General features: G+C 40.7%; 1 protein-coding gene and 1 long non-coding RNA gene across 2 annotated transcripts in view; one reads left to right on the top strand and one right to left on the bottom strand.

The window, feature by feature from the left end:
* Positions 1-5,997, bottom strand: part of LOC143788468 (uncharacterized) — a 24,642-nt gene extending 18,645 nt beyond the window's left edge. Inside the window, exons 1-2 of the long non-coding RNA XR_013218640.1 lie at positions 5,886-5,997; positions 4,366-4,625 (exon numbers count right to left, since the gene is read on the bottom strand). This is a non-coding gene — a long non-coding RNA (uncharacterized LOC143788468). The remainder of the gene's footprint in view (positions 1-4,365; positions 4,626-5,885) is intronic.
* On the top strand, positions 41-13,471 carry WNT8A (Wnt family member 8A). The gene is made up of 6 exons (XM_077278160.1): positions 41-196; positions 286-319; positions 411-549; positions 5,305-5,430; positions 6,463-6,605; positions 12,472-13,471. Exons 1-6 carry the CDS (start codon positions 126-128, stop codon positions 13,030-13,032), a joined length of 1,074 nt encoding a protein of 357 aa, XP_077134275.1. The 5' UTR covers positions 41-125; the 3' UTR covers positions 13,033-13,471.

Genomic DNA, 13,471 nt, shown 5'->3' with positions numbered 1-13,471 from the left:
AGAAGAGTCCTTACAACCCTGTAGATACCTTATAGCTATCCCAGGTCTTACAACTGCTCATTTGTTGGATATACCACCTCCCTGTGAACATCAATTGGGACTATACAACAAGAGGAAATTTACCCATGGAATTCCGAACACTTTGCATCCTCACCACTGTTCTTATATTTTGCCCATTCTTTACTGCATCGGCATGGTGAGTTTAAACTCAGATTTGAATGCGAAATCCAAAATATTCTGCAATACATCAAAAAATAGTAATTTTTTTTGTTGTCTCTGTTTCAGGTCAGTTAACAACTTTTTGATGACGGGACCGAAGGTAGTTTGTGCTTTTTTTGTTTTATTTGAGTTAACTTCAGTTTTGTATATCTGCATAGATAGGTCTAGCCATAGTGTTTCGCTTATTGCAGGCCTACTTGACATATTCTACCAGTGTGGCAGTGGGAGCCCAGAGTGGCATTGAGGAGTGTAAGTTCCAGTTTGCGTGGGAACGGTGGAACTGTCCTGAGAGCGCACTTCAACTAGCAACCCACAATGGACTAAGAAGTGGTAAGTAAACTGATATGGCAAAATTGGGAAAAATTTGGGAAAAAAAGTTTTGAATGTCCATTAAGAAATGTATATATATATATATATATATATATATATATATATATATATATATATATATATATATATATATACTCATGAATATTATTTGTAGTTCTATATGTCAAAAATGTGATATTCAATATCATTATCATTCATTAAGATGGTCTAATATGTTTTGCCACATCACCTTTCTAAATGTAGACACAAAATGCTATGTTTCCATATTGAAAAAGGTTGAGGAAGTGAGCCAATGAGGCATTTCTATATGTGCAGAATCTATAGAAAAACTGCAGACTTTTGAATCATGACAGCGCGTGGCACACACACTGTCATAATTCCCCAATATTATTGGTGCAAGCAAGCAGTCACATGACCACTATTATGCGATTTGCATACATGCGGTTGTGTGCCAACTAGACATGTTCGACTCTCTCAATTCACTTCAATTGAGTGAAGGTGGATGAGACTAGTGAGCCCATGACTGCAGGTGCGCAATTTACCCACACCAGCAATACCAGTAAATGGTGACAGCGTGCGCATCACACACTGTCACAATTCACCAGTCTGCAGTCACATACAGTGACAGCAGACATAGATCTCAAACCGAGACAAACCCTTCACACTGCAGCCAGTTTTTGTTTTTACACTTTCGTTCTTACAAAACCAATAACTTTAAATTTTCCATTGACGAGCCATTTTTTTTTTTTGGGGGGGGGAGGTTTGAGGTGCTTGATATTTGGTAACTATGACCTGGCAATAGTATGATCATATAGTGTGGGGATTTTTTTTCTAAGTAGTAAAAAGAAAAGTGAGAAATGAGTAAAAACAATGATTTTTGGCTCATGTTGCCATTTTTTGAATCCTACTTTCATTATTCCACTAATGGTGCTGAGCATGATTTTCGTGTGGGAAACCTGATGTTTTTATTTATGCCACTCTAATTTTTTTAATGTATTTATTGGGGGAGGTTTGGTGACTTAAAATGGCAAATATGGTGTTTTGATTTTTTTTTGTTAATGTTCACAAAAAAGGATTAAGTAATTTTATGTTTTTTATATTTTTAGTTTTTTTTAAATGCTATAATTTGCATTTTTTTATCCATCCAGAATATTAAAGGTTTGGAATTAGTGATTTTATTTTTTTCTTTATATTTTTTAAAAACATTTTTACTTGATTTTTTTAAGTCTTCTTAGAAAATTTTAAAGGAATCTGTCAATATGATCACTCCTCCTAAGCCATCTATATGTCCATGTAGGTCATAGGAAGCTGTAAAAAATGATACCTTGATTTCCAAAATCCAATGTCTTATTCCATAAAAATCCATGTTTTTCTTATATGTAAATGAGATGTTGCTAGCTATGAGCTGGGCATAGAAATCTCCCTGAGACTTCACCTCTAAGGCCGGGGTCACACTTAACGTATGAAAAATTGGTTGAAATTCTCTCGGCCGAGAGTCGCACAAGTGTTCTCCGTATGGTCATACGTATGCAATGAGTTTGCAAAGCGATGATGCGATTTTCTCACACCTATATATCTGTATGACATGGGTATGGCTTTATATTTCTCACTGCTTTTCCCCATTTAATTTAATGGCTCAATGGGCTGAAATGAGGAAAATGGCTGCGTATTTGTTGCAAGCTAGACGGGTGGTCCATGTGGTGTCCAATTTATTTTCGCACCTATAGGCTTGCATTGGCGAGGGTTGCACGATATACATGTACAATCACAGCATGCTGCAATTTTACACGCTCGTCGAATATGCCTGAGAAAAAATAAGGTGATGTGAGTTGCCCCATAGATTAACACCGGTCCGAGCGCTATGTGAGGTTTTCTCGCCTAGGACTCGTCTGTATTCTACAGTAGTGTGACCCCAGCCTAAAGCTTATTATACTAGTTACTAGTGTGAGATATGTAACACAGTACAGAAAAACTCAACTTTGTCTTCTAAGGCCGGTTTCACACGTCAGTGGCTCCGGTACATGAGGTGACAGTTTCCTCACGTACCGGAGACACTGACACACGTAGACCCATAAAAATCAATGCATCTGTTCAGATGTCATTGATTTTTTGCGGACCGTGTCTCCGTGTGCCAAACACGGAGACATGTCAGTGTTCGTGGGAGCGCACGTATTACACGGACCCAATAGAGTCAATGGGTCCGTGTAAAACACGGACCTCACACGGACGTTCTTCGTCTGGGGTCCGTGTGCGTGCAGGAGACAGCGCTACAGTAAGCGCTGTCCCCCCCACATGGTGCTGAAGCCGCGATTCACATGTTCCCTGCAGCAGCGTTTGCTGCAGAGAAAATATGAATAATAGTGTTTAAAATAAAGATCTATGTGTCCGCCGCCCTCCCACCCCCTGTGCGCCCCCCCGCTGTCCTGAAAATACTCACCCGCTCCCACGTTGGCTGTCACTCCTTCCTCTCTGCCCCGCGCCTTCTACTGTATGCGGTCACGTGGGGCCGCTCATTTACAATCATGAATAGTCGGCTCCGCCCCTATGGGAGGTGGAGCCACATATTCATGACTGTAAATGATCGGCCCCACATGACCGCATACACTAGAAGCCGCGGCCAGACCAGGAAGCAGCGAGGGAGGCGGGTAAGTATTTTCAGAACAGCGGGGGCGGCGGACACATAGATCTTTATTTTAAACACTGTTATTCATATTTTCTCTGCAGCAAACGCTGCTGCAGGGAACATATGAATCGCGGCTTCAGCACGATGCAGGGTACCACACGCGTGGGTACCACACGCTCCGTGTGGTACCCACTCGCCATACGGGCGGCACACGTGTGCCGCACGTATGGCCTACGTGAGTTCCCAGGCACACGGACACGGATAACTCCGGTACCGATTTATTCCGGTACCGGAATTATCTGGACGTGTGGGACAGCCCTAAGGCTAAGTTCACGCTAGGCTTTTTTTTTCATGCAACTTTTCAGCTGTGTTTTACAGTGCCAGCAAAGTCTAGGAGATTTCAGAAATCTCATGCACACAGCTTTGTTTTTTTTTTGCCATCAGGATTTGTACTTTGCATTATTTTTTGCACAATGGAGCATCTCACTTCTTTCAGCGTTTTTCACCCATTAAAATGAGAGTATGTGCAGACAATCCGTAAACGCTGGGGGTTGGACACTGCGTAACATGTGCAGCGTCCAAATGTTACAACATAGTGGATGGGATTTCAAGAAATCTCATATCCACTACGCGTGCACAGACACCTGCGGCTCACCCACGGAGACGGACATGCGGCGCGTCTTTCCAGACCACAGCAACTCAATTTCTCTTGCAGAGATGAGATTCTCCACAAGATAAATTTCACCCATAGAGTGTATTGAATGCGGTAAATCCGCATGGTTCAGTGATCACATGTGGATCCACCTGCGTTCAATAGACGGCACCGCTTTGGACGCATCGAACATGTGCTGCATCTAAACCGCTGCTAGTTCTGGATTGTCTGCACATACCCTGATTGTATGGTGAAAAAACGCACTAAAAACGCAAGTATCAGATTTTATTGAGTTTTTTTGTGCCAAAACCTGATTCTATAGAATAAGACTTTTTTTTCAACACTAAACATTATCAGCATGCACAGGAGACAAATCTAGTATGCTAAAACTGCAGCGAAAAGCACAATCAAACCACAATCAAGAAGGCAGCAAAAAATGCAAGAAAAACTAAGGAAAACGCTTTTTTTCGGTAGCTTCTTTCTTGCCAAGAGATCAAGTTTTGCTGCAGAGAAAAAGAAAAAATGCCGAATGTGAACTTACCCTTACAATCACATTTGCTGCAGCTTTCACAGCTCTGTTGTTTTCCAACAATATTACAACCTTGTCTGCCTGTGATATGGAAGCTGAAGCTGAGAAGAACCTGCAGTGTGTCAGGTATAATAACACCCAGCTCTGCAGCGAGATCAGGAGAGCAGAGAGCGGCCATTACACACCTCATTGAGAACGACCCCTTCTATTTAAAAAAATTTCTGGAGTCAGAGTCGTAGAGAGATCTATGTCCAGCCCATAGCCTGAAACAGCTGAAACATATAAGAAAAACATGAGTTTCTCTGGCATAAGACATCAGATCACAGACATCAAGGTATCATTTTATTCAGCTTTCTATAATGTACATGCCCATATAGATGTCTTAGGAGGCTCTCTTTAAAGCAGCAATCCTTTGATCAATTTTTATATATAAATATATATATATATATATCTATATATACTGCAATATCACATTATTACAGTATACAGCTAAAATCATAGTCTCCCACAGCTTATAGCTGAGCTTTATAGGAAGTGCAAGATACTGAACATCAACACCCCATAATTTTCATTGCTGGAGGTGGCAGTGGCAATGGGCACCCAAAATGGCATAACACCACGATCATGTGCCCTGATGTGAATGTTAGACATTGACTGTCATTAAGGGTTTAACACTACTACTGAATAACTCCTTTTTAATAAACAATCTCACATGGCCACTAGACGTCTTTTACACTGAGGAAATAGGGAAAGCAGCAGCCAATCAGCGACATGGTTTATGACCACCAATAGACAAAGCAGAGAGATCGGCGAAATTGTGCCGGTTCAGGAAGTAAGTATTTACTACAGTGGAGCTAAAAAAGCAGGGGTCGTCCCATCAGAATAGTCTGTGAGCAGCTCAACTCAGTATGATAATAATCAGACATTTGTCTTTATGCTTTACTCCTTCAGCCACAAGAGAAACATCATTTGTACATGCTATCAGCTCAGCCGGAGTAATGTACACATTGACCAGGAACTGTAGTATGGGAGATTTTGATAATTGTGGATGTGATGACTCTAGAAATGGACGTATTGGTGAGTTTTATCATCTAGAACCATTTTATCTCTATTTAAATTCTACAAGTAAATTAAAAGTATGTATATGATGGGGAGAGAGAGATTGATAGGTTGATGATCAATGTCGTACACTTGGCTATGCCTTTGGGTTACCTACTGTAGATTAATGCTCTGCTTTTTATTTTATTTCTGTCACAGGTAGAGATAGGGATTTTCATGCTAATTTATATCAGTAATTTCCTAGGTACCCCGGCCAGTGTCCAGCAGTGTCATTTAATAGTCATTGATTGCAACGCTCAGCAGGGGGAGGCTCAGAAAGGTCATTAGGATACATGTGCCAAATAACATTGGTTTTACTGATTAAAAATAAAACATGCATTCATATTGTTAAATGCCCAATGTTACTTTTGATAGCGACCTTGATATTGTATATATAGCAACATTCACATACAGCTCTGGCATAAATTACTTACCACTGCAAAATTTTCAGTTTGTCTGATTTTTCTCTTCATAGGTATATTTTTGAGTAAAATGTAAATAGTTTTTTTTATTCTATAAACTACTGACAACATGTCTCCGAATTTCCAAGCTTCTGAAAAGGAGAAATGGTCAAATAAAAAAAAAAAAAAACTGTGCTTTCAGACCTCAAATAATGCAAAGAAAACAAGTTTATAATAATTTAAAAACAACAATACTAATGTTTTAACTCAGGAAGAGTTCAGAAATCAATATTTTGTGGAATAACCATAATTTTTAATCACAGCTTTCATGCGTCTTGGCATGCTTTCCACCTGTCATTCACGCTGCTTCTGGCACAAAAATGTAAGCAGTTCTTCTTTGTTTGATGGCTTGCGACTATCCATCATCCTCTTGATTACATTCCAGAGGTTTTCAGTGGGGTTCAGGTCTGGAGATAGGACTGCCCATGACAGGGTTTTGATGTGGTGGTCTCTTAATTTTTGTCAGAGCTTTATAAAGCGCCATGGACTAAATGGCGCTATAATAATAAATAATAATAATAAAATTTTGAATTTTATTTCTTATATGTAGGTGGCAGAGGCTGGGTATGGGGTGGATGCAGTGATAATGTTGAATTTGGAGAAAGAATCTCAAAACTTTTCGTTGATGGGCTGGAGACAGGACACGATGCCCGAGCCTTAATGAACCTGCATAACAACGAAGCTGGAAGACTCGTAAGTTCATTGACATTTGTTTGCTCAGTAAATTCTTTTTTTGACATGTTTCTTAAATTTAACAACATAACTTAAAATAGAATAGCGTTAGAGAAATGCTGTATAATAGGAGGTCATTGCAAGTTAATGTCCCCATATGCATTAGATAAAGGTTGATCAAACCCACTAATTTCAGCAGGATCAACTGACCTTCTAATGTGTGCGGGAGCATCAAAACAGATAATATTGGGGAGCTCAGGATCCAGCTTAATGGAGTTCAATGGTCAAACTATTTGTTCAGTATAGAGATAGATTCTAGTAGCAGCTCTTTTATATAGAGAACACTCTCGTCCGAGTGTTCCTGCACGTAGGGGACTCAGGAGAGATGGCTGTCAGCTTTCTAAAGCTTTTTGGTGTGTATGGTCAACTTTATTCTTACTGGAACTATTGGACAAAACCACTGATGGACACAGACAAAAGAGGCCCTTGTGTAACATCAATATATGGGCCCTTTTGCCATCCAATAGGTCATTATAGTGCACAATTCCACCTACTTTGGAGGTGACAATGGACTTCTTTAACGCCTGGGCCCTTGTGTGGCTGATATGTCCACAATTGGCCAGAGCATTCACATCTTTACTTAGCATATACAAACCCTGTCCAGCATTCTTAGAGGTGTTAAGGTACCGTCACATTAAGCGACGCTGCAGCGATAGCGACAGCAATGCCGATCGCTGCAGCGTCGCTGTGTGGTCGCTGGAGAGCTGTCACACAGACCGCTCTCCAGCGACCAGCGATGCCGAGGTCCCCGGGTAACCAGGGTAAACATCGGGTTGCTAAGCGCAGGGCCGCGCTTAGTAACCCGATGTTTACCCTGGTTACCAGCGTAAAAGTTAAAAAAACAAACAGTACATGCTCACCTGCGCGTCCCCCAGCCTCTGCATCCTGACGCTGACTGAGCTCCGGCCCTAACAGCAGAGCGGTGACGTCACCGCTGTTGCTTTCACTTTCAGTTTAGGGCCGGCGCTTTAGTGTCAGGAAGCAGAGGCTGGGGGACGCGCAGGTGAGTATGTACTGTTTGTTTTTTTAACTTTTACGCTGGTAACCAGGGTAAACATCGGGTTACTAAGCGCGGCCCTGCGCTTAGTAACCCGATGTTTACCCTGGTTACCAGTGTAAAATATCGCTGGTATCGTCGCTTTTGCTGTCAAACACGGCGATACACGGCGACCTAGCGACCAAATAATGTGCAGACCTTCTAGCAGCGACCAGCAATTTCACAGCGGGATCCAGATCGCTGCTGCGTGTCAAATACAGCGATATCGCCATCCAGGTCGCTGCAACGTCACGGATTGCTGGCGATATCGCCTAGTGTGACGGTACCTTTAGAGAAGTGTGTTCTTAGTATTAACTAGTGTTCACACCTTGGTATAATGTCACTTTTGTTTGGGATTAGGAGCCTAAAACAATAATCTTTGTTATAGAGGGCCTGTCACCAAGTCAAAAGTGACCAGTTTTTGCTCTTACTTTTTTCTCACAGCTCCCCAGAGCATGCCGTTTTTCTTTTCAATATTTTTATGGTTTTTACAAGAGGGCGTGGTTCACAGGATCCAATGGGGACATGTATTTAGGCTGCTATGCATTACTACACTGTGAGTCACTCCCCCATGTAAAGATCATAAAAATTAGCATTACATTTTTCAGGGCTTAAGAAGGAAAAGACCCAACAGAGACACTGATAATGAGACTAAAACGTGATGTAAATATAGCCTAATACATAACTGTCGGAAATGACAGCCAGTTTATGCTTCCTGTGGTTCGGGCACCATGAACCAGCTGTCAGGTTCACTTTTACACTGAGTGAGTGGCACCATGTTATCCCACACCACTTTATCATCACAAAAGAGCTCACAATCTAAAGACTGTATCATTATGGAGGAAACCCTCGCAAACACAAGGAGAGCATACAAACTCCTTGTAAATGGTGCCACTGGTGGGATGTGAAGCCAGGATTCCAGCGCTGGAAGGCTAGAGTGCTAACCACTGAGCCACCCTGCTGCCTATTATTATTATTATTTATTTATATAGCACCATTAATTCCATGGTGCTGTACATGAGAAAGGGGTTACATACAGGGTTATACATATTGTTTACAGTAAACAGGTTTACAGTGACAGACTGGTACAGAGGGGAGAGAACCCTGTCCTTGCGGACTTACATTCTATGGGATAGTGGGGAAGAGACAGAAGGTAGGGGTGAGGCGGCGGCTCTGGCGGTGGTGAGGCGGCGGCTCTGGCGGTGGTGAGGCGGCGGCTCTGGCGGTGGTGAGGCGGTGAGTCGGCGGCTCTGGTGGTGGTGAGGCGGCGGCATGGTTATTGTAGGCTGTAGGCTTTCCTGAAGAGATGGGTTTTCAGGTTCCGTCTGAAGGATCCGAGGGTGGTGGATAATCGGACGTGTTGAGGCATGGAATTCCAGAGGATAGGGGATATTCGGGAGAAATCTTGGAGGCGCTTGTGTGAGGATCGAATAAGTGTGGAGGAGAGTAGGAGGTCTTGGGAGGATCGAAGATTACGTTCCTAATTCTTTATCCTGAAACTTGTTAAGTTTTTCAGCAACTATTAATTTAAAACCTTAGGCAAACTAACAAAGCACTGCAAATGTGGACCACTGAACACAGTAACTCATAGACTATGAGCACACGGCATCTTTTAGACACCAGCGCAGCCACCAAGTTCTCTCAGGTGAAGCCTGAAGCACCTTTGTCGATGGTCTAGCCCCGTTCATGCAGCAGCTTTGCCACCCACCATTTTTTTACTCGATATTGTAAAGTATGACGAGTGGATGCCTTCCGAAGAATCAGCATGGCATTTCTTTCAACCATTTTAGGGGTTCCAAACCTTATTATAAGTGACATAACAATGAACATGTCCACAACAATTTCATTTTTATCAAACGTAATTTTATATATTAATACGCGAATACTTGCACTTTTATGCAAAAATCTTTTTAAGACTAATACAATTTTTATCCCATTTCTAATATATTTATTTGTAATTATCCACATTTTTATACATGTACTTTTTAGACTAATACAAATAAAATTGTACCCCCTACCTGCCCGCCTCTTTCCTTTCCTCTGCCCCTTTTGGCAATGAGCAGTTTTTAGTTTTTAAATGTAAATTATCAGGCAATTATATACATACATCTAATCTAACATAACCTAAATGACTACAAAAACTGTTGGCAGTTACGGTATATATAATTACTTATGGTAATAATGACATTTTACAATTCTGTATTTTGTGAATTTATTGGTAAATTTTACACATTGATCTGCATATTTGCTTTTGAACACTCCTTCCCTCTTTAAATTTCGTATCTATCAGATTCTCCTGATTATATCTATTTTTCCTTCTAACTATTTGAAGCACACACATTTTTAATAACTAATTTCAGTTCTTTTAGATATTTATTCTATAAAAGTTTGTTTATTTTTAATCTTTATAACATCTTTTCTGTAATTAAGCATTTATAGAGTCACATATCTTTTTGCTTTCTAATTAACTCCATACACCAATTAGTAACTCTTTTTCTACAATGAATTTAATCTTTATTTATCCTATGTAGATTATTTTTTTCACTGTTTTACACATATTTAAGCCTCAAAGCTTTGGCTTAGTTCATTTCTATTTCAGAAGGGTGTCCACTTACACCATTCTTCTAACAGTTATGGAACTCATTTCCGCTATTTAACTGTATGCTCCTTATGAATCTGCTTCTTTTTTCATATTCACTTAATTTCAGCAGTTTATTTTATAGCTCACGAGTTTGGACGCTGTGTGCGCTCCTTCAACTTAGACACTCATTGCACTTCTTTCTGTAGTTCGAATCCCGCTTTCATATTTTCTGGATTATAATAATCCTTTTTCTTATATTCTAATCATCTAATAATTGTCAATCTCCAATTATATTTCTTTTTTACATTTTTCTCCCATTTTGAGTCACTTTAACTCACGGTATTGCACTAATGTACGCTGTTCTAACATAGACACACTGCATTCGTTATCTTACATAGTTGATTCTCGATTCCGTTTTTTTTCACACCTTCCATTTATAAAAATAATTTTCTTTGTTTTTTAATTCTGTTTTATAGCATCTATTTTATGACCTTAATATCCTTTTACCACTATTTGTTTTCTCTCAATTATAAAACAATGCTTTCCCTACATTTGTTTTCCTTCTTGCTGTTTGAATACAACCAATGAACAATGAAAACTGTCGGTACACACCTCCAGGGGGTGACTTTATGCCACTTGGCTCCAGTTTTTGGATTATTTAATCCCCAGTATCTCTCGGTGCCCTCACTGTGTTTTTTCCTAATGGAGTTTGTTCATTTCTGAAACGCGTAGATTAATAAAACTGCTCTTTCTTCAACACCATCATCTCCATTGGACATCTTCTTGACCACTAGCCCAGCACATTTCTCTGTGTATCCCCTTCTACTGTTGCAAGTGATAATATTTATAACAATTTGATTGGAATCCTACTTGAGCACCCATCTTGGTACCTAGCCAAATCAGTTCTCATGCTTCGCACTGACGAGGGCCAACAGCCCGAAACACCGTGTCTGCGAATTGAGATACTGATTTGGCTTTTATCCTAAGTCATATTGCACGACTCGTTAAAGGGTTGATTGTGACTTGTAGGATCGCTACTTCCAACAGGTGGCGCTATAGAGTTAAGTCCTCTTTTTCTCAGAAGAGGCAATTTGCATATTTAAATTCCCAAAGGAGCATTGTACGGCAAATAAGCCTCCTTACCTTGACAAGCCAGAGATGGTATGTCACTCTCCATAAGGAGAAACGATACCCCTTAGACCCCAGTAGAGAATCTCAAAAATCAAAAATTATTTTTAAAGACATTGTAGAGTCATAGCTAACCAGTCTTTCATCCAGAGCAAAGATCAATTTTACTATTTTGGGGCTGTATGTATACAACTTGGCACAGACAGAGTGAATTCTCTCTACACCCATCACCCTGCACACCTACGTTTTAAAACAGGAACAGGCAAGCAAGGATGTAGGAAATGAGAAAAATATTGTGACTTTCTTCCACTTTCTTTATGTGACAGCAGGCTTGTGATTCCTTCACAGGGGTTACCTATGACTTTTATTTTCTCCTGAGGGCTAAGCAGTTATGAGCAGGCAGGCAGTTGTTAATGACCTGCCTGTGCTTCCCTGGGATGATCTCTGACAGATCAGTGGTATCACACAGCTCCTAATGGCGATTCTTCGGCTTCCTGAGACGTCACGTCAACAGAGCAGATCCTTTTCTTCATGTTGATTGACAGCCTGATCCCTGCTGCTTTAGGCTAAGCTGGCTGTCAATCCCCATTACATCATCAATGACACTGTTAATAGAGCAGCACGCAAGAGAAGTTGCTCCACTGATGAAGTGTCTGCTCTGAAATGGGAAATAACGTCATAGGGCAAAAGGTAGTTGGTAATAATTACCTTTCGAAAATTGCTTAGCCCCAAAGGGAAAATTCCCTAGCAACCAGGCAACCCCCACATGTACTTATGCTGGCTAACAGATGTAAATCATTCAGCTGCGGCAAGGAAAACTAAATCTCCGAGCACTAAAAAATACTTGAAGGACCCCCCGAGTGTGCTCGAGAAATCTCAAGTAACGAGAATATTCGCTCATCACTATATATTAGGTATCCCAATTCACATCGTTTATAGAGACATGTATTGTTTACATAGAATATACAATGCAAGCAAATAACACAACAATACTGGAATATGGTTACATAGACGTACAAAAGTATATTTTCACAGTCTACAGCATTTCTAATTAAATAATGTATATCTCTTCATGTCAACAGGCAGTAAAAGCAACGATGAAAAGAACATGCAAGTGCCATGGAGTGTCCGGAAGCTGCAGCGTGCAGACATGTTGGTTACAACTGGCAGAGTTTCGGGATATTGGCAACCATTTAAAGGTCAAACATGACCAGGCCTTAAAACTCGAGTTGGACAAGAGAAAGATTAGGTCAGGTAACAGCGCGGATAATAGAGGAGCCATTGCAGATGCTTTTGGATCAGTGGCCAAAACTGAGCTCATTTTTTTGGAAGACTCTCCTGATTATTGCTTAAAGAATGCCAGCCTAGGTCTCCAAGGTACAGAAGGAAGGGAATGCCTCCAGAGTGGAAAGAATCTGACCCAATGGGAAAGGAGAAGTTGCAGGAGGCTTTGTACGGAATGTGGTCTCAAAGTAGAAGAGAAAAAGATTGAGATTATTAGCAGCTGTAACTGCAAGTTCCATTGGTGCTGCACAGTGAAATGCGAACAGTGCAAACAAGTCGTGATCAAGCATTATTGCTCCAAGCGAGAAAGAAATTCTGACATGCCCACAAAAAGAAAAAACAGAGGCCAACAGAGATAACAATACCGAAGTGTGGTCAGTAAAGATGCACTGTCAGGTCCTCCAGCAGATTTAAAGCTAATCTATCAACACTGGAGAACATACCTAATTCATTAAGATGATCTTTATTAATTCATGATAGCAAAATATAGATAAAGGGTTGTCCTCTCTCCAACAAAAAAACAAATTGTCCCCTATCCATGAAATCAGGAGTAATTTGTTGACTGCTTGAGGTCCGACAGCTGGGATCCCCAGCAGTCCCAGAATCAGGACTTTAGAAACCCATGAAGCCCCATCCTGAATGGAACAGAGAAGCGAATGCAAAGCAGGTCCGAAGAGGTCAGACCCATAGCAAACAGCAAGTTAGGGGATAAGGATAGGGGATTTTTTTTTCACAATAACCCTTTAAAACCGCAGATCAGACTTCAGTAGATCAGTCATAAAAAAAATACAAAACAAG

The sequence above is a fragment of the Ranitomeya variabilis genome, chromosome 8 (genome assembly GCF_051348905.1).
Source record: "Ranitomeya variabilis isolate aRanVar5 chromosome 8, aRanVar5.hap1, whole genome shotgun sequence".
Taxonomy (NCBI): Eukaryota; Metazoa; Chordata; class Amphibia; order Anura; family Dendrobatidae; genus Ranitomeya; species Ranitomeya variabilis.
The sequence above is the reverse complement of the archived record's forward strand: the minus strand, read 5'-3'. Positions and strand labels throughout refer to the sequence as shown.

Bases quoted from the DNA above. Each gene is read 5' to 3' on its own strand.
- WNT8A (XM_077278160.1), top strand. From the start codon at position 126: ATGGAATTCCGAACACTTTGCATCCTCACCACTGTTCTTATATTTTGC. The intron at 320-410 runs GTAGTTTGTGCT...CGCTTATTGCAG, and splicing joins TTTTGATGACGGGACCGAAG to GCCTACTTGACATATTCTAC. The intron at 550-5,304 runs GTAAGTAAACTG...TTACTCCTTCAG, and splicing joins CCACAATGGACTAAGAAGTG to CCACAAGAGAAACATCATTT.